This window comes from Lontra canadensis, unplaced genomic scaffold (genome assembly GCF_010015895.1).
Source record: "Lontra canadensis isolate GAN:19392208 unplaced genomic scaffold, GSC_riverotter_1.0 scaffold203, whole genome shotgun sequence".
Classification (NCBI taxonomy): domain Eukaryota; kingdom Metazoa; phylum Chordata; class Mammalia; order Carnivora; family Mustelidae; genus Lontra; species Lontra canadensis.
The window spans coordinates 894,145-913,932 of NW_022631197.1; the positions used below are offsets into that span (position 1 = coordinate 894,145).

At 36.9% G+C, this 19,788-nt stretch overlaps 1 protein-coding gene across 1 annotated transcript in view; it reads right to left on the reverse strand.

Annotated features, from left to right (window-relative positions):
- CUNH8orf34 (chromosome unknown C8orf34 homolog) overlaps window positions 1–19,788 on the reverse strand; it is a 377,142-nt gene that overhangs the window by 281,087 nt on the left and 76,267 nt on the right. The window contains 3 exon segments of the mRNA XM_032848426.1: window positions 5,013–5,141; window positions 7,866–7,997; window positions 14,538–14,685. Coding sequence (XP_032704317.1) covers window positions 5,013–5,141; window positions 7,866–7,997; window positions 14,538–14,685 — 409 coding nt within the window.

Genomic DNA, 19,788 nt, shown 5'->3' on the forward strand with positions numbered 1-19,788 from the left:
AATGAATAAAGGAATGAAAGAAACACTATCTTTTAGAAAATCCCTATAATAACTGTTTTAGGCAAGATTTACCAATGGATGCTGAGATTACTAGGTAAAAGTGTGAAAAAGAAACATGATATTTTGTTTTCAAGTATCTCTCCTAAGATATTTATTAACTACAAAAAGGAAGAGTATTAATGGTGGTGAAACCTGACAGACACCACCTTAACTAACTGATTGAGATTAACATTACCAGTAATAAGATGATGGGCCCTAATAGAATGCACTGACAAAAGATATTACCCTAAGGGCTTTCAATCACAGCCACTAGAAGAGATACATTATTTGGGGATGTGAGGGTCTTGTATCTTCCGAATTTCCCTATTTAGAAGCAGTTTTTCTCACTACTTGAAAGTCGGATGGAAACAAACATTTGAAGGAAAGGGCAGGAGTCCAGGCTCCTAGAATAAGAAAGTCATGTTTAAAGAAAGTTCAGAAATGCTGCAAAGGGAGGGATCCAGGCCCGAAAAATCTACTGTCTACACATCATGACCAAGCCGCATTACAAACCACTGCAAGTTTTTCTAGCAGATCTACCTTTTAAGACAATCCTAGCATGAAGAATTACATAGCTCCTGACTGACTTTAAGATAAAGCATTACATTGAAAGGTTTGCAAAAAGCTAAGAAAAAGAAGCACGGTACAATTGCTACTAAAACAAAAATCCTGTTTGTGAACTGGCGAGAATATCTAGTCTTTCCTGTTATTATTTGAATCCTGTCAAGAAAGAGGGAACAGAGAATTTAAGTCTGAATAAGTTGCTAGGTGCCACCTATATGGTCACACTTAGGTTTTCTTGGGACAGACCATTGCTTGAACCTTGGTATTTCTGCTCCACATCTTGGTAAATACATAAGTGAAAGGCAACCCAACTCCTTTATTAAAAGTTTTAGGAACAGGCCAAATATCTTCTTACCAATTAACAGTGATATAACAAGTCTCTGTAAGATAGTTATCATATTTCAAAGAACAAAAATTGACTAATATGCTATTTGCAGATCTGTGTAATAATTAGGCATATTCTTCAATCATTTTTAAACTCATGTTTTTAGATAAATTGAGAAGCTATGAAGAGCCACAGGCTCTGCCCAAAGGGGTAAGATTTATACACATTAATAAAAACCTTTGACATTTAATAGGATAAGACTTATTTCATGAACGTAATACAGTAATAAGCTGTACTCACTTTATGATTATTTCTTCCAAAAATAAATCTAGCCAAAAGCAGGGCCTTCTTGAATCCCAACCATAAGATGTCTACTAATGGCAAAATTATAAGATCCTATGCACCAGGAAAAAGACAATCTCTTCAAAAATGGCGCAGGAAAGACTGGATAGCTTCATGCAAAAGAATGAAAGTGGACCACTTTCTTACCCCATACACAAAAATAAACTCAAAATGGATTAAGACCTAAATATGAAACCTGAAAACATAAAAATCCTAGAAGATAGCACAGGCTGTAACTTCTGTGACATGAGCTGTAGCAACTTTTTTCTAGAAAGGTCTCTTGAGGCAAAGGAAACAAAAGCAAAAATAAACTATTGGGACTACATTAAAATAAAAAGCTTCTGCACAGAAAAGGAAATAATCAACAACACTAAAGAATGGTTGGATACTAACCTTCCCATAGAATGGGAAAAAGTATTTGTAAAAGGTTAGTATCCAAAATCTATAAAGAACTTATAAAACTCAACCCCCTAAAAATAAATAATCCAGTTAAAAAATGGGCAGAAGACAGGAACAGATATTTCTCCAAAGAAGACATCCAGATGGCCAAACAGACATGTGGAAATGTTCTCACCATCACTCATCATCAAGGAAATGCAAGTCAAAACCATAATGAGATATTACTTCATGCTTTTCAGAATGGCTAAAATAAAAAACACAATAAACAACAAGTGTTGGGGAGGATGTGCAGGAAAAAGAAACCCTTGTACACTGTTGGGAATGCAAACTGGCTCGGCCACTGTGGAAAACAGTATGGAGGCCCTCAAAAAAATAAAAATAGAATTATCATATGATCTAGTAATCCTACAACTGAGTTTACCCAAACAATATGAAAACACTAATTCAAAAAGATATATAATCCCTGTTTACTGCAGCATTATTTGCCACAGCCAAACTATAGAAGTAGCCTAAGTATCCACTGATAGATGAATGGATAAAGAAGATGTAGTGTATATATACAATAGAATATTATTCAGCCATAAAAAAGAATGAAATCTTGCCATTTACAACAACATGGATGGAACTAGAGCATATAATGTTAAGTGAAATAAGTCAGTCAGAGAAACAAATACCATATGATTTCACTCACATGCAGAATTTAAGAAACAAAACAAATGAACAAGGAGAAAAAAAGAGAGATAAACCAAGAAACAGACTCTTAATTATAGAGAACAAGCTGATGGTTACCAGAGGGCGGTGGGAGGATGATGGGTGGAATAGGTGATGGGGATTAAAAAGTACACATACGATGAGCGCTGAATAACGTATAGAACTGTTGTATCACTATATTGTACACCTGAAACTAATATAATACCATATGTTAACTATACTGGAATTAAAATTAAAAACTTAGTTGAAAAATTATAAGATCCTACCACAGGGCAAATTAACTTGTGCCATGGGTTCACCACACAGAAGTTCAAAAAGGCTCTAGTGAGTTATGCACTAAGATGTATGAAAAAACTCAATCTCTTTCTATATATAAAATTATAATATAATAAAATTAATGTGCAAATATGTATAATTATAGCCTACTACAATATACAAATATACATATATTATATACACATATGATATATACATTATTTCTCTCAAAATATACCAAGGGGAAATTTTTTATTTTTTTGTTTCCCTATGCTATGCCTTTTATTCCCATGATTTATTCATTCTGTAACTGGAAGCCTAGATTTCCCACTCACCTTCACCTAATTTTTTCATCCCCCCAGGCATTTTTAACTTTGATACGTCATAAAACTAGTAAAACTATGCTATCTAAAGAAACATATACTAGAACATCCACTAGAACATGCCAGTACACTATTTTCAATTTAAGAATTTTTAATATTTCATGACAGCAAAAGAAAATTTTAGTGAGACCATGGCATTAATGTGCTTCTAAGGGTATCTAATCTTAAAATTGAGATATATTTAAGAACCAGAGAAAGGTAGGAACACTCTGAACTCATTACTAAAACCACAGGTATATATGTGTGTCTACATATATAGAATGCATTTATCAAATCAAGTATTCGATAGCCTACTCTCACGACAGTAATATTTAAAAGCTTTTACTTGAGGTATATTATTTTAAACTTTCACACCTACCAGAAAAAGGAAACAGAATTGTGTCTTCCTTCTCTGGAGATGAGAGGACCAAGGCTCATTAGAAGTTTAATGATTTACCCGAGGTTATTAATAAGTGGCAGAGCAAAACCTATAACCTAGGCCTTGTATTACAGAATCATTATTTTTACAGAAAAGTATGCTGCTAGGTTCTGAAAGGATTTTAAGAAGAATGTGCCCCAGTTGCTACCATTTGAAGTTTAGAGACATCAGTGATATCAGGGAAATACAAATCAAAACCACAATGAGATATCACCTCACACCAGTCTGAATGGCTAAAATTAACACGTCAGGAAACGACATTATTGGTAAGGATGCAGAGAAAGGGGAACCCTCCTACACTGTTGGTGGGAATGCAAACTGGTGTAGCCACTCTGGAAAACAGCATGGAGGTTCCTCAAGAGGTTAAATATAGAACTACCCTATGACCCAGCAATTATACTCTTACATATTTATCCAAAGGATACAAAAATAGTGATTCCAAGGGGCACATGCACCCCAATATTTACAGCAGCAATGTCCACAATAGCAAACTATGGAAAGAGCCCAGATGCCCACTGACAGATGAATGGATAAACAAGATGTGGTATACATACACACACATACACACAGGAATATTATTCAATCATAAAAAAGAATGAAATCTTGCCATTTGCAATGATATGGATGGAACCAGAGGGTATTATGCTGAGTGAAATAAGTCAGTCAGAGAAAGAAAAATACCATAGGACTTCAGTCGTGTGTGGAATTTAAGAAACAAAACAGATAAACGTAGGAAAGGGAAAGAAAAATAAAATAAGATAAAAACAGGGGGCAAAACCATAAGAGACTCTTAACTGTAATAAACAAACTGAGGGGTGCCTGGGTGGCTCAGTCAGTTAAGTGTCTGCCTTTGGCTCAAGTCATGATCCCAGGGTCCTGGGATCAAGTACCAAATCGGGTTCCCTGCTCAACAGGGAGTCTGCTTCTCCCTCTGCCTCTGTCCCCCTCTCTCTGTCAAATAAATAAATAAATAAGTGAATAAATCTTTAAAAAAAAACAACAAAAACTGAGGTTTGCCAGAGGGGAGGTGGGTGGGGGCATGGGTTAACTGGGTGATGGGCATTAAGGAGGGAACTTGATGTAACGAGTACTTGGTGTTATATGCGACTGACAAATCATTGAACTCTACTACTTAAACTAATAATATATGATATGTAACTAAATTTAAATAAAGAATTTTTTTAAAAAGTTTAGAGAAATCAAACACTCATGGAGGCAATAGGTGTGTTTACTTTTTAGGATGACACAGAACAATCAGGTCCAAAAGAGAAGAGTAAGTAAGATACCATTGTATGTGTGCAACTGACCTGCATAACAAAGAACTGGTAGAGGGACTGGAGTCAAATGGCAAGGGACAGGGTGGGCGGTGTCTATAGCTCCTCCTACTCTCTATACTGGTCTTCCCAGGAGTATGTGGAAAATGCAAGATCAATCCTCATTTCCAATCTCATGCACTCTCTTACAACCTCTCATGTAATTATGAGGATGTGGGAAATGGGTTCCTGGCAATAGTAATAAATGTTTCTACTTTAATATTGGTTAGGAATTTCAATTATAATCAAGTAAATGAACTTACTTCGAGAGAGATTCTCAAGGGCTTTTCCCAGCTTCTTGCTCTCTTGAAGGATGTGGTTCAATTCATCAAAATCACGGCTTTGTGGTTTAATTCGCCAGTTCCACTTAGGATGATCTACTGACCTTGGCACTATGTTTTAAAAAAAATGATTACTTCATAAGCATGCTACATAATGATAAAAATTTACTATTCATCATTATGTGAAAGACTGTATCAAGATCAATGTACAGATTAAAAATGTGTGTTTTGGAAATAGTTTCCTTGTGAGCAAACAGAGGGAAGTTATGAAGCTGGATTTTAAGAAATGTTTTAACTGAACTCGTAAAAAGGAAGTGTGACTATTTATAGAAAAAAGAAAATTCAGGCACTGTTTACAGTTAGTGACTTCTGTAACTTAGGGAAAACATACAAGCAAAGTATATTTTATACCATCTTCTAGTAGCTTAAAAATTTCTAATTTCTTCATCAGCAATTAGTATATATTTTAAAGACATTTTGCTATCTTCTGATAAAAGAGAAGACAGAACACATCTCCCTTCATCTCCCTCACATTCCTAATAAAAGTATATTAAATTTTGTTTGGGTCAAATTATTAGTCAAACAAGAAGAGAAGACATTATTAGGCAAGAAATAGCAATTTTTTTTTGGGGGGGGGGGAGAAGCAGTATAAATTGAGGAGTGGTAACTGTATCTAGCAAAGTAGAGAATGCCGAAATCTAGTCCCTGAGGAGAGAGATGCCCAAAAAGGTGGATATTTCATAACATTTCAACACTCAAGCACCAATCGAGGACAAATGCCAAAGCAATAAGGACATAAAACTCCATTTCTCAGATTGGAAGGATCCATTAAATGTCCTAAACAATGTAAACCATATTATCCCCAAATTTTACAACAGTGGCAAAAAAGAAAAAGATCCTAAAAGCTTTCAGGGACAGAAACAGCAATCAAGTTCTTCTCAGACTTCTTAATAGCCATACTTGCCCCAGAAGACACAGATGAAATTCCTTCAAAATTCCAACTGAAAATCAGTTCTAACTTAGAATTTTATACCCAACTGAGGAACTAATCAAGTTATTTATAAGGATTCAAATATTTATCTTGCAATCATTCTTGTTCAGAAAATCTGTAGTGAAGGTGAGCCATCAAAATGAATAAATAAACCTAAAAGTGGAAAAAAGATGTGGAGACAGGAGACAGACGGTCCTCCACAAGGAGGAGGAAAAGAGAATCCTCAGGATGGCAGTGAAGGATGGTCTCAGAACACAGCTGAGAAAAATGCTGAAAACCAAGAAGCCATGATAGAGCAAGAAGACAAAGGGCTGCAGAAGAGAGGTCTCCAATTTTTTTTAATGAAATAAAATATAAAATAAAGTAAGATCAAAGTTAGAATTACTTGATGTATTTGATCATACTGAATGCCGAATATGATAAGGCAAGGTTGATAAGTGAGGGGTACACAGAAAACAAAGCAAATAGAAAAACAAGACAATTATAAGTTCTAGAAACAAATTAATAGTTGGACATCTATGGCCCTACTGTGAAATTATGGCTAATTAATACAAAATTGTTTTGTAGTATATATTCAATATTTGAAATACTTGCATGATTGTATTGTGAGGACAAAATGGGCCTGAGGTATGAAACCACAATGTCTTAGAAGGAGGTCAAGAGATGATGCCTCAAATTTAAAAAGTAAAAAAGGGAACTATTTAAGCAACTTGTATGTTTGGATATGTACATTTGTGTACCAAAAAGAACATCTAAAAGAGTTAAAAGTGGCTCTATATTAGAAGCCTATAATACTACTTTACTTTTCAAACCGTATTTTTTTGTTTTGATTAAAATAAAATAATTATATATCTATATGGGAATGCTTTGTCAAAGGCAATCTCAGACACTGAAATATTTTTTCTGCCCCCTTTTAAAAAAGTAATTGGAAATATTTACTTATAAAAAAGAAATTGGAAATAATAAAAATACACAGACCCTCTGAGCCAGTAATCTTATATCTGGTGAATTATCATAAAGAAATGAGAACACCTATATTTATGTAGGTATGTTGTTTATTTTATCAGATATTGCAAGATATTCATTTATTTCAGGTAGTAGTTTGTGGAGGCAAAACTCTATAATCAATCGAACCATTCTCCCACAGGGGAATAAATAGATTATGGCATATTCACAGCATACTACAGTATACACTTCTTAAAAAGTATAATTTATATCTAAGTTTAGCATGAAGATATATCCACAACACATTCTAAAATAATAAAAACAAATTGCTGAAGAATGTGTATAGTCTAAAGCCAGTTTTATAAGGCAAATCAACTCACACATACTTTATATGCTAGTTGTACAAAGAAAAGGATGTGAAAAGATGCAAACTATTTCAAAGGATGTGAAAATATACAAACTATTTCTGAGGAAGTAGAATTTGAGGGGGCTAAAAGAAAAGGATTAAGAATTTAAATTTTGTTAAATTTTTTAATATAAATATCCTTTCCTTCCCCTCTAAAAGATTTAATTTGCTTTATTAAATGTACTTTATTAAATGTAGGTCTAGAATTGCCTTGAATGTGATACGACGCTGCAACTGAACATGACAGGCAAGGAACCTGCTCCAGGTAGCTTATATTCTTAAAAGACTATTATACTCAAGAAGGTCTAAATCAATTAAACATGCTTGAGCATATGAGTGTGTGTATAATGCTGAAATGAGCATGACATTCATTAGGATTAACAGCCAGAAATATCACATACAAAATTTGACTTCAATTCTTACCTTTTCTTCATTTCGTTAGTAATACATACTTACATACATTAAGTAACATTTGAATGACAAAATTCCTTACATGATTTGGATTCTGGTGATGGTGGAGAAATGTTAGACACAGCAAGGTCACTTTTTGACTTTTTAGGCTTCTTTGCACTTAATTGCCAAGGCTTATCATAACTTCTGAAATCCCTTCTTGTTCCTTTATGTTCTGTTAAAACAAACAAACAAACAATATATATATATAAACTCAACGATAAATGATTTCAAGATTGATCAAAAACTAAATCTGTGAAGTCATTAGACATGCCTGGCAAAAGCTATAGTTCACCTCACATCAAAAATAATGCAAGTATTCAAAAGCATTTCTTGCTTAATTTCTCCTGTAGATTTTAGTTTTGAATTTGATGTGATTCAATTTGTATATTAATATGATTAAGATCATGTTAAACTGTGAAAGGCTTTTAGAATGACTCTTTAAGGCATGGATTACCATTACTTAAAATAACGTTCTTTAAATGGGTATTAGGGAATAAAGCACTGTATTCTAATGTAAATTAAAACAACTGAGGCTCCTGGGTGGCTTGGTCCCTCAGGGAACCCGCCCTATGTTTCAGCTCAGGTTATGATCTCATGGGTGGTGGGATGGGGCAAGTGCAGGGCTCTGTGCTTAGTGGGAAGCCTGCTTGAAGATTCTCTTCCTCTGCCCCTCCCCTGACACACACACACACACACTCTCTCTCTCTCAAAGGTAAATAGAGAAATCTTTAAAATATATATATATAAAAATAAATAAAAAACAACTAAACATTTATGTAAATTTTACTCATCTGATTTTACCTTATCTATTTTTCACTAAGACACATTAAACCACTGATTGTCACCTATATTCCTTCCCTAGAATCACTCATTTTTTTCCACTTCTCTATTAAAGAAAGGGTAATTCAACCAACTTTGTTCAATTATAGCTCCCCTTCAAAGGTGGTCAAAGTTATATTAATTCCCAAATTAAATGATCTTTCCAAGAATTCATCTCTCTCAACAACTTTGCCAAGCATTTCATATTTTTAGGCAGGCCTATCTTTGTGGAATATTTTCTTCTCTTATACTCAGGGCCCTACATCCTCCTCATCTCTATATCAACCATTTGACTCTTCCTTCTCTGTCTCATTCACTGCTTCCTCACCTTCCTCTTTCATCTATGTGACATTCCTTAAACTTTAGAGTTTCCTTCTGCCTTCTTGTATAAATTTATAAGTTGTCAAATCATCCTAGCTTTATGAATGACTCCCCAATCTTTCTCTAGCCACCCACTTGTAAATATCAAATAGAAATCATGAAACATTATATGGATTCCTCAGATTTATATTTGAAGATTGTACTAAACTAGCTGTTCCTAATTTTATGAACTTCCAACATGCCATTCAATACCAAAAGAGGTACAAATATTCTAAAACTCTAGAAACAGAAATATCGATCTGTGGTCTGCCAAAATGCAGGACATATTTCCACAGATAGGAATAAGACAAAAGACAGGCAAATAAGAAAAGGACTGGAAGAATTCTAGGCATCCCTGACACTTGCCCCTGTATCAAAGTCATCTGTTTCTGTTGTTCTATGAGAATCTGTCTTTCTATATCCATCCTAGGACTATAATATCTTCTAATGCAACATGGCTAAAGGAACAAGGAATCCTGATCATAAAACAAAGCATTTCATGATACAAACAAAATGGCTAAAAAGAACAAGGGAGGAATAGCATACTGGATTTTGTGGCTTTTTAATTTTTCCACTACAGGCTAGGAGAAAAATCCACATTAACTTAAATAATCTAGCAATGATACTGTTCGTATTTAGTTGGTAGAAAACAAGATGAGACAAAGTTACTCATGATTATTGGAGAGACCCATAGGATTCAACTGATAATGGAATTTTAGGAGCAGTAATGATTTTTTCTCTCTAAAATGTTTGGAAGGGATCCAAATTGTCCTGAGCTATAACTTGAGGGGACAAAGAAGAGTCCAACTATATTATTAATTGATAAACCTAAAACTAGATAGAATACTCCTCATTTAAATTTGAATAAATGGAAAAAATAATTCTAAAAAATTTTCAATATGAAAAGCAAGAACACAGCACTCAAGATACAAAGAAAATTCATAGTTTTAGAAAAGTTTACCCTGAAAAACCTTTATATTTTAGAATATGGCTAATTGCCTTCTTAATAAAAATAAAGAAAATGGATTCTATGGAACAAAAAGAAATGTGAGAGGAGACAGGTTAATCAACTAGCCTACAATAAAATATAACTTCAAACAGAAATGAATAAAGAAGATAAGGAAATGCTGACAGTAAACCAAAATGCAATACCAACATTTAAATTTGTTTTCAAAGTCAGAGAGAGAAAACTGATACTGCAGAAAATCGAATCAGTAACACAGAGAGCACACTTGACAAATCTCCCCAGAAGTTAGTCAACAAAGAAAGGCAAATATATTGTGAAATGAAATGGGAGGAATGAAGAACAGCAAAGCAAACTCAATTTACACATAGCTGATCTTCCTGAAGAAGAAATAGAAAGCAAATATAATGAAAACAATAACTAAGTACACAAGAGGAAAACAGTTTTAGGCTGAAGACCTGGATTTGCTAATTGAAAAGATGCACTGAATATAAGAAAAAAATCTAAAGAAAAAAGATAATTGTCGATATATATTCCCAGTAAAACTTGTCAATATCAGAAAGAAAAAACAAATTCCATAAGTATTTAAGAAAAATAACTAGATATCTAAAAAATAAAAATAAGGAAGACTTCATGTTTCTGCACAGTAATATTAAATGGCAGTCTTTTAGATGATGATGTGTCCTGAGTTGCTAGATACATTTGACGACAATAAGAGGACAACTTTAGATATTTTCAAGAGATATTATACCAAAATACTTTGACTATTGAGATAATTTCTAGCTAATCAGAACATGCACCAGAGGAAACAATTAGAAACTGTAGTCAAGCTGTAAACTGGCATTAATACTGTCACCCAAATTATAACTTCATCACTTATATTCATATCCAAGAATTACCCTGTGCTTTCCTTCTCTCTCCTGTCATACTCTTTCTTTCTAAAATTTTGCCCCTTCTCCTCCTGTGACATACGTTCCACGGCAAGCAAACACTCTTCTATTCTCAAGACCCCCCTCCTTTCATGTTTTAAGAGACTTCACTCTTTCCACAAGAGCATTCCCTCCTCTGCAGTTTCCTGGAATGGAGGGTTCATTCCCCCATGTGGTCCCAGCCACAGGCTGGGTTTTCCTGGCCCAGCAGGGTTAAGCTGGAAGTTCCTCCTCTCTGGTGGTAACTGCTGCCTGTCTACACTACTCACTGCTCCTCAGTGTGGCCACTGCTCTACTCCTAATTACTCCACGGCTGAATTCAAAACATTGGCACGGTCTCCCTTGACTTTTCAACAACTTGAATGCAACCCTGGTTTCATCTTCTTCTTTTTTTTTTTTTTTAAGATTTTATTTATTTACTTGACAGAGACACAGCAAGAGAGGGAAAACAAGCAGGGGGAGTGGGAGAGGGAGAAGCAGGCTTCCTGCTGAGCAGAGAGCTCCAGGAGGGCCTGGATCCTAGGACACTGGGACCATGAACTGAGCTGAAAGCAGCCACCCAAGCACCCCTGGTTTCATCTTCTTAATCCTCAGACTAATCATGCATTAAGTTTCATACTTCGTTGTCCTCCCTAACTCTGAAAGGCTTCACTTCCCTGATTATTAAGATACCCCACAACTAAGGCTACCAACAGGACCATCTCATCACCTGGACTCACCCCACCTCAGAAATCTTTATCTCAAATATCACGATCTCCTGTCCTTCTAATCGCTCTCAGGTTTTCACTGTACCTACACCTGCACCACCAGCCTTCTATAGGTCTTTATCTTCAGCTCTCTGATTTGCTTTTTTGTCTAATTCTTTTCCTATCCTTGCTCACTACCCTCTCATACCAGACCATGCGCTTTGATCACTTGAATAAACGGCTCACAAATGTCCTCACTGCTCTGCAAAACTGTTCTTCCGACCTCCACTCTAGCCATGCCACAACCACAATTCTCACTCAGTCCCTCAAACTGTTGGCTCTGCTCCCTTCCCACTGGTTCTGGGCACTGCTGGAGAAAATCACAACTGTGCTGATGGTTGCTAAGAGTCACTCGTGTCTTTGACTTCTGAGAGGTCCCAGAACTGCCTCCGTCATTTTTTTTTTTCCTTTTGCCAGCTATTTTCTCCTTTTCCTTGGTGACTTTTCACAATTTAAATCCCAACCCTCTTGTCCTCAGCAAACAACCTCACTTCTTAATAAAAAAGACAAAATTTCAGGCATCAGATAAAATTTCACCCTTGCCTTCCCCTAGTTCATCTCCCACTCCCCTGGCAAATTTGACCACAACTTCTTCCATTCTCTCACTCTTGTAACTTTAATGATTATGAGGTGTGATACTGAATGCCACACTGTGACTCCTGCCTTGATCCATCCCAGAGTTTTAGACTCATATCTAACTTCCTGCTGGAATTATCTACTATGATGCCTCACAAAAACTCAAAGTCATCAATAGGAAGTGGACTTGTTATTGTTCTTCACAAATTTACTCCTCTGTTCCCACCTTGCTTTGTTAAATGAGCATTTATGCCATTAACCAAGTCAGTGAATTGGGAGTCATAATAATCTCCTCCCCTCCTTCTCCCTCTCCAAGCAGTAAGTCATCAGTACTTGTGGTACTCAGAATTCTAAGATGATCCCCATGATCTCTGCCCCTGACATTATGTCTTATATAATTCCCTCGCCTTAAGTGTAGTAGATTGGACCTTGACTTGCTTCAAACCAACAGTATATAGTAAAGATGATGGGATGTCAATGCTATGATTATGTTATGTTATATATATTAAGTAGACTGAATGACAGCAATTCCCTTGCTGATTTTAAAGAAGCAAGCTGCCATGATGTGAAAGAGTCATGTGGCAAGGAACTACAGATTGCTTCTTGGAGTTGACAGCAACCCCAGCCTAAAATTCAGCACAAAAACAGGAACCTTAGTCATACCACTGCAAGAAAATTAATGTTGCCAACCACCTGAATGAGTTTAGAAGCAGGTTCTTTCTTATTTCAGCCTCCAAATGAAAATGCAACCCAGCCAATACCTTGATTTTCACCCTTGTGAGATCTGACAGAGGATCTTTTGTGTTAGTTACAGACTTCTGACCCATGGAAAGTATGAGATATTAAACATGGGAACTGCAGAGTTGAACATACTACTATCTCTCCAGATACTATAGTTTATAAATATGGGCTCATATGAGCTTCACTGGGCTCACAGACTCCACATGGTCTGCCTTTACATGATGGGTGCCATCTTTGCACCTACAAACCAGAGTTCATGCCTATATACCCATGCTACTTAGAATCTAAACCCAAGAAAGTGAAGCCAGGAAACTGTAAGCGTTCTCTTTTGATGCCAAAAGTTTGTATCCTAGCTTCCTGTATAATGCAGGTATCTTCTGTATGGATAACTGCCAGCAGAAAGCTCTACATTCTTTCAGAGGATACCCTATTCCCTACCCACTTTACTGTGGCTTTAAGACATGGTCTCAAGAAGGTACTAATATAGAATACAGCCAAAGAAGACCAAAATCCTTTCAGGGGATCTCAAAGCATGAGGAGGATAAGAAAAGTGCAGATGTTGGGAACACATATGGAGTCCTGTCAGTCACATTCCCAGGGGAATTAGGCAAGGAGATGGCTATTGACTTAACAGGCACAGGAAATCGGTTTTAGAAGTAAGTGCCAAACCAACAAATCCATATATAGAATAAAAAAGCTGTCAGACACACAATTCATAAGTAAAGACTGACGTCGGGTCTACCCAATTATCTTAATCGGTGCTTATTGGGGAGACGAGGCTATTGCAGACTTAGTAAGGTTAGTTCCCCAATGCCCGGAGTAAACGCATCTTCCTAAAGTTAAACTTACTACATAAGATAAAAATAGGTACCACAGGAAATAGAGAACCATCATCAGTTTGGGAAAAGTGAAAGGTAACTTTTTAAAAATTTTTGTTTATCTTTCTTTCTATAGATAAGCTATGAGCATTTAATTCAAATTCTTCATGAAAAGAAAAGAAATAACCTTAGAATAATTAATTTGAATTCACACCAAATGAAATCTTTTCATGTAAATCTCAATCTTAAAACTGAACACACACAGATTTCCATATTTTGAAGCATAATACATAGCATATTATACAACAATATATTCATAATCAAGGGTATTTTATGACAAATTGGAATTTTTTCTTTTTTGAAGTGTAATTCACATACAGTGTTGTTATTAATTTCAGGTGTACAATATAATGATTCAACAATTCTATATATTACTCAGTGCTCACCAAACTAAGTATGCTTTTGATCTCTCTTGTCTATTTTACCCCAATTCCCCCACCTTTTTCCCTTCCTTCTGGTAACCATCAGTGTGTTCTCTGTATTTAAGTCTTCTTTGTCATTTTTTCTTTCTTTATTTGCTCATTAGCTTTTTCTCTTAAATTTCACACATGAATGAAACCTTAGCATATGAGTGAAGCTGCAAATGAATACATGAAACCCTTGATAACCATCCACATTTATTTTATTATAATCAGAAAGACTTTTGTACATTTTTACATTAAATATATAAAAATCAACTATAAAATATTTTTCACTTACCTGATGTTTCACTTTCTGCCCAGAGAGCTGCAGATCCAGATAAAGTTCTTTGAAGTTGTCCATGGTTTCCTTGTTTAGACTGAAGATGGTCAATGAGAAATGGGATTGGCTGGTCAGGCGTTTCAGTTATTAATTTGGTCATTAATTCCTAAAGGCAGAATAGAGCATACATTCACTTTTAATAATAATGATAGTGAACAATTACATAGCATTTACTAATGCCAGGCACTGCTCTAATTGCTTGACATACAGCAAATAATTAAATCTTAGTAACAATCTTTTAAGGCAAGTATAAGTTACTGTCCTCCTTGTGAGGAAAGTGAAGTGCAGAAACATAAACTATGTTATACAGCTAACACAGGCAAAACCAAGCTATATTTACTTATATCTATTTTTACTATTCTACTTGGCCAAAGAAATACTAGAACTAATTCTAAATTCTTTTAAAACTATAGTCCAAGAATTTTAAACTCCTGATTACTATTTTTGAGAAATGCCATTACAAACTAAAGTTTTGGTAAACTTCACCATATACCTTACATATCAATGTCATTTTTTTCTTCTTAACCATATAAACCTATCCCAAAATGAAGAAAAGTTTATTGTCATAAAAGAAACAACTAACAAGCCACAGACTCACAGAAACCAAAAAATTAAACTAAACTTAAACTAGTCTCCAAACAATACAGGATTTACTTTTTCCAAAAGCCCTGATGGGTATTCATTCTTCTTCTTCTTTTTTTAATGAGTTAAACAATGAAGATTTCCCAACCTGCTGTAGCAGCCTGTTCCATTTTTGGACAGCTATAATGATACCTTAAATTGGGCGGAAAGCTGCCTGAGGGTAATATCTATATGTTGTTTTTTTCCAGGCAGGAACAGCAAAGAGCAAGCTCCAATTTGTGGTCAGTTAGAATCCCCAGTTTGTTCTCATATGAATAGCTGCCAAGACAGGTGGTTATCACTCTGTGCTGTGTAACTAAGTTTGTGAAATTTTACGTACCATTGTACATTCATATCAATCACATTTCACCTTGCTAGCTTTAGCCCAGAATTTTAGTCTGTCAATTATCATTTTAAGTTTAGATTCTGTGAGAGGCAATGGTCTTGAGAGGGCCAGAAAAATCAGATTATCAGGAGTGCTAACAGAAGGAATATTGGAAATTCCCCCATCCCATTGTCTTTATTCGTTGGTGGTGTATTTCTTCTGCCTTGAATGCTCCTCTCTCAGATGTTCAGATTGCCGGCTTGTCATCATTTGTCTCTAATGATACCTTCCTAAGAGAGGTTTACCCTAACGAATCTTTGTCTTTATCACTTCATTTTCTTATTTTCTTCATAACATCATAACATTTCTTCAGAGTACCATACTCTTAGAATCATCTCATTAAATATCCGCTCATCTTTTTGTATGTGCCTCTGCTCGTCCTCTACTACAGCACTAAGAACATAGGCTGACCTGGTTTGATCTCAACTCTCACCCAAGGGCCTGGAAATCTTTATAGCTCATAGATAGTAATGAAATTCATTTATTCATTCTTGGTTTACAGATCCCAGGTAAATATTACTAATTAAAATCCCTTAATCTCCTAATAAACAATTAAACCATTCATAGATTTCTTAGCCCAGCAAAAAACACTCTTCAAAATTCCTATATAAGAAACTGCTGTCAGGATGCCTGGGTGGCTCAGTAGGTTAAAGCCTCTGCCTTCGGCTCAGGTCACAATCCCAGGGTTCCGGGATCAAGCCCCGCATCAGGTTCCCTGCTCAATGGGGAGCCTGCTTCCTCCTCTCTCTCTGCCTCTCTGCCTGCTTGTGATCTCTGTCTGTCAAATAAATAAATAAAATCTTAAAAAAAAATGCTGTCGTACCTCAGATATATTTGCTGACATTTTTTTTTAATTTTTAATTTTTTATTTTTTATAAACATATATTTTTATCCCCAGGGGTACAGGTCTGTGAATCACCAGGTTTACACACTTCACAGCACTCACTATAGCACATACCCTCCCCAATGTCCATAACCCCACCCCCCAACCCCCTCCCCCCAGCAACCCTCAGTTTGTTTTGTGAGATTACGTCACTTATGGTTTGTCTCCCTCCCAATCCCATCTTGTTTCATTAAATATTCTCCTACCCCCTTAACCCCCCATGTTGCATCTCCACTCCCTCATATTAGGGAGATCATATGGTAGTTGTCTTTCTCTGATTGACTTATTTCACTAAGCATGATATTTCTAACAGTCTAGAAATACATGGATTTATCTAAGTAGAGGCTAAATGGACTTATAGATGACAAGATTCCAAGGTGATCTTAGAGACATGGATAAAATAATTCAAGGTATCTCAAATGTGCAGACTGAACACCGAGTTGGAAATGAAAAGAGCAAAGGATTTCTACCCCAAAAACACTGTGTGGCAAAGTATTTATTGGACGAATGTGCTTGTTTTTAATATTCTGAAAAAGAGGTAAGCAAACAACCAGTTGGCACAGGTCTTTTTGATTTCTGTTTTTTAAGATTTCAACTATTAGTTATAACTAAAAAATGTCATTCCTCTGCTATGGTTAAAGCAATGAAGGGTTTAATTAAACCCCAATTATACATCAATGGAATGCAATTTAAACATTTTGGATTTGCTTCTGTAGAAAAGATGTATTATATTCTATTTAAATTCATTGTACACTATCAAAAAGAAAAGAAAAGAAAAAGACATAGAAGAACCAACTAGATTACTCTTGTCACAAAAGGCCTGGGCACTCAGATAAAGCAAAATCAGTTCAGATAACAAGGGCTTAAAGCCATAGCAATTTCCATTCTGAAACTTCCAAAGATCTCGTGCACTTCTTTTTACCTGTCAAATTAAATGGAAAGCTTCTGTGGGTATTTTCTTTCTTTTAAAATAAACTGAAGTGTCCCTATATTGTCTTTAGTCATACATTCATAATAAACCAAGTAATCACTGGTAAATTTTAAACATATTAGTCTAGTTACTAATTTTGGATATCCTTACATTCCATTAATGAATATATATTCACGACAGAGGACAAATTCAATCATAAATAAAATGAAAATAGTTAACGTTTGCTATAGGGTATGTTGGGTACCTTGACTGGACAACAATCTAGCTTCAGATTATTGTCTTTATAAGAGGAATTACCCTGACTCCCACTAGCATTAGGAAGTGAATATCCACTAGCATTAGGAAGTGAATAATTTTGAGGACTTGAACTGAACAGAAACCTCTTTCTCAGACGGGAAAATTTAAATCCTAGACTTGCAAAGATGCTCCTGGCAATAAAAAGGATGATTTCCACCACCATGATCCCGCCCCACAGATTTATATACACAGAGACACACTGAAGGACAGATAGATTGGGGAAATGAGAAAGAATCGTGTTGCTAGAATGTCGGCTGGCGACAGAAACCCCATGCAGAAAAGTTTCACAGGGATCCTTCACATAAGGCAAAAAGTACTCCAGAAAGGAAACCGGGGTCAGGTAAGGGGGCTGAACTTCCGGGGAGCGAGGAAGCTTATCTACAGTCCTTGCCATCAGAGCAAGAGCTGTGAGTGAAATTCCCTGGGTGCTAGAACTTGACCAAGATGGAGACACTGCGCTTGGCCGTCCACACTACACCGGCCACCTGTGGGCTGTGCTGGGCGTCTGCTGGGAGAGACCGCGGCGACAGCCGACCGCTGTGGGATTCAGAGCACGCTCGCGCCTTCCCACTCTGCCGCGACGGCGGCCCCGCGCAGGCGCAAACCGAGGCGCACGCGCTAGCGGGAGATCCCAGACCGACTGGCGTCTTGGGGGTACCCACCCGCCTGCCTGGGAGCCCTAACAGCGCCCAGGCGCCTAGAGAGTAGAGTCCTTGGGCAACGCCTTTACTGACCCGGGTTGCAGTTACCTCCGCAATTGTCCTGAAGGAGAGCCGCCGATGCTGCTCGTTGGACTCCGCGGAAACCTGTCCCTGGATGTAGACATCCCCTGAGTCCCGGAGCCAGCACACACCCTGAAGACACACCCTAATCCTGTGGCCCCGGAACTAGATGAAGTGTATCAGGGTTTCCCTGTGCCTCTGGAGTCCTGCGCTTTGCCATACACACACTCCTGCTCCTCCCAACTTACCACGCAAGACTCCAGCCTCAGACCCAAAGGGGATGCTGGAACCACCGTGTGGAGTTGTTCCCCAGCTCTGAGGACCAGGCACTGGACCCCGCCTTCCAGCTCAATGACAAAAGCCCTCCCCAAAACTCAGGCCAGCAGCTCAGTGGCTGCCCTGTGCTAGGGCAAGATTTGGAGAGGACGCACCTGGGCCTCTTCTACTAATGGCCTTAACTGCCCCCTTCTCAGCCAGGAATCAGGCCCATAGTGTGGGAGCGCCCTCCTCATCTGCTGCTTCAGTGACATTCAAGTCTTCCATTAACCAAGGATCCCTGGGAGATGTTGGCTGTGGGCACATAAAAACTGAAACGATGGGAGTGATAATAGCACTCCTGCCCTGGAACAAAAAACACTGGTGGAAATTTTAGGCTAAGGACTCAGGGACTGATAAAATGCAGGTAGTACTGACAAAATGGGAGAAGATACTTGCAAACGACATATCAAAATCTATACAGTAAACAAAATCTATAAAGAGCTTAGCAAACTTAACACCCAAAGAACAAATAATCCAATCAAGAAATGGGCAGAGGACATGAACAGACATTTCTGCAAAGAAGACATCCAGATGGCCAACAGACACATGAAAAAGTGCTCCACATCACTCAGCATCAGGGAAATACAAATCAAAACCACAATGAGATACCACCTCACACGTCATAATGGCTAAAATTAAAAAGTCAGGAAATGACAGATGCTGGCGAGGATGCAGAGAAAGGGGAACCCTCCTACACTGTTGGTGGGAATGCAAGCTGGTGCAGTCACTCTGGAAAACAGCATGGAGGTTCCTCAAAATGTTGAAAATAGAGCTACACTATGACCCAGCAATTGCACTACTGGGTATTTACCCTAAAGATACAAACGTAGTGATCTGAAGGGGCACATACACCCAAATGTTTATAGCAGCAATGTCCACAATAGCCAAACTATGGAAAGAACCTAGACATCCATCAACAGATGAATGGATAAAGAAGAGGTGGTATATATATACAATGGAATACTATGCAGCCATCAAAAGAAATGAAATCTTGCCATTTGCGACGATGTGGATGGAACTAGAGGATATTATGCCTTGCAAAATAAGTCAAT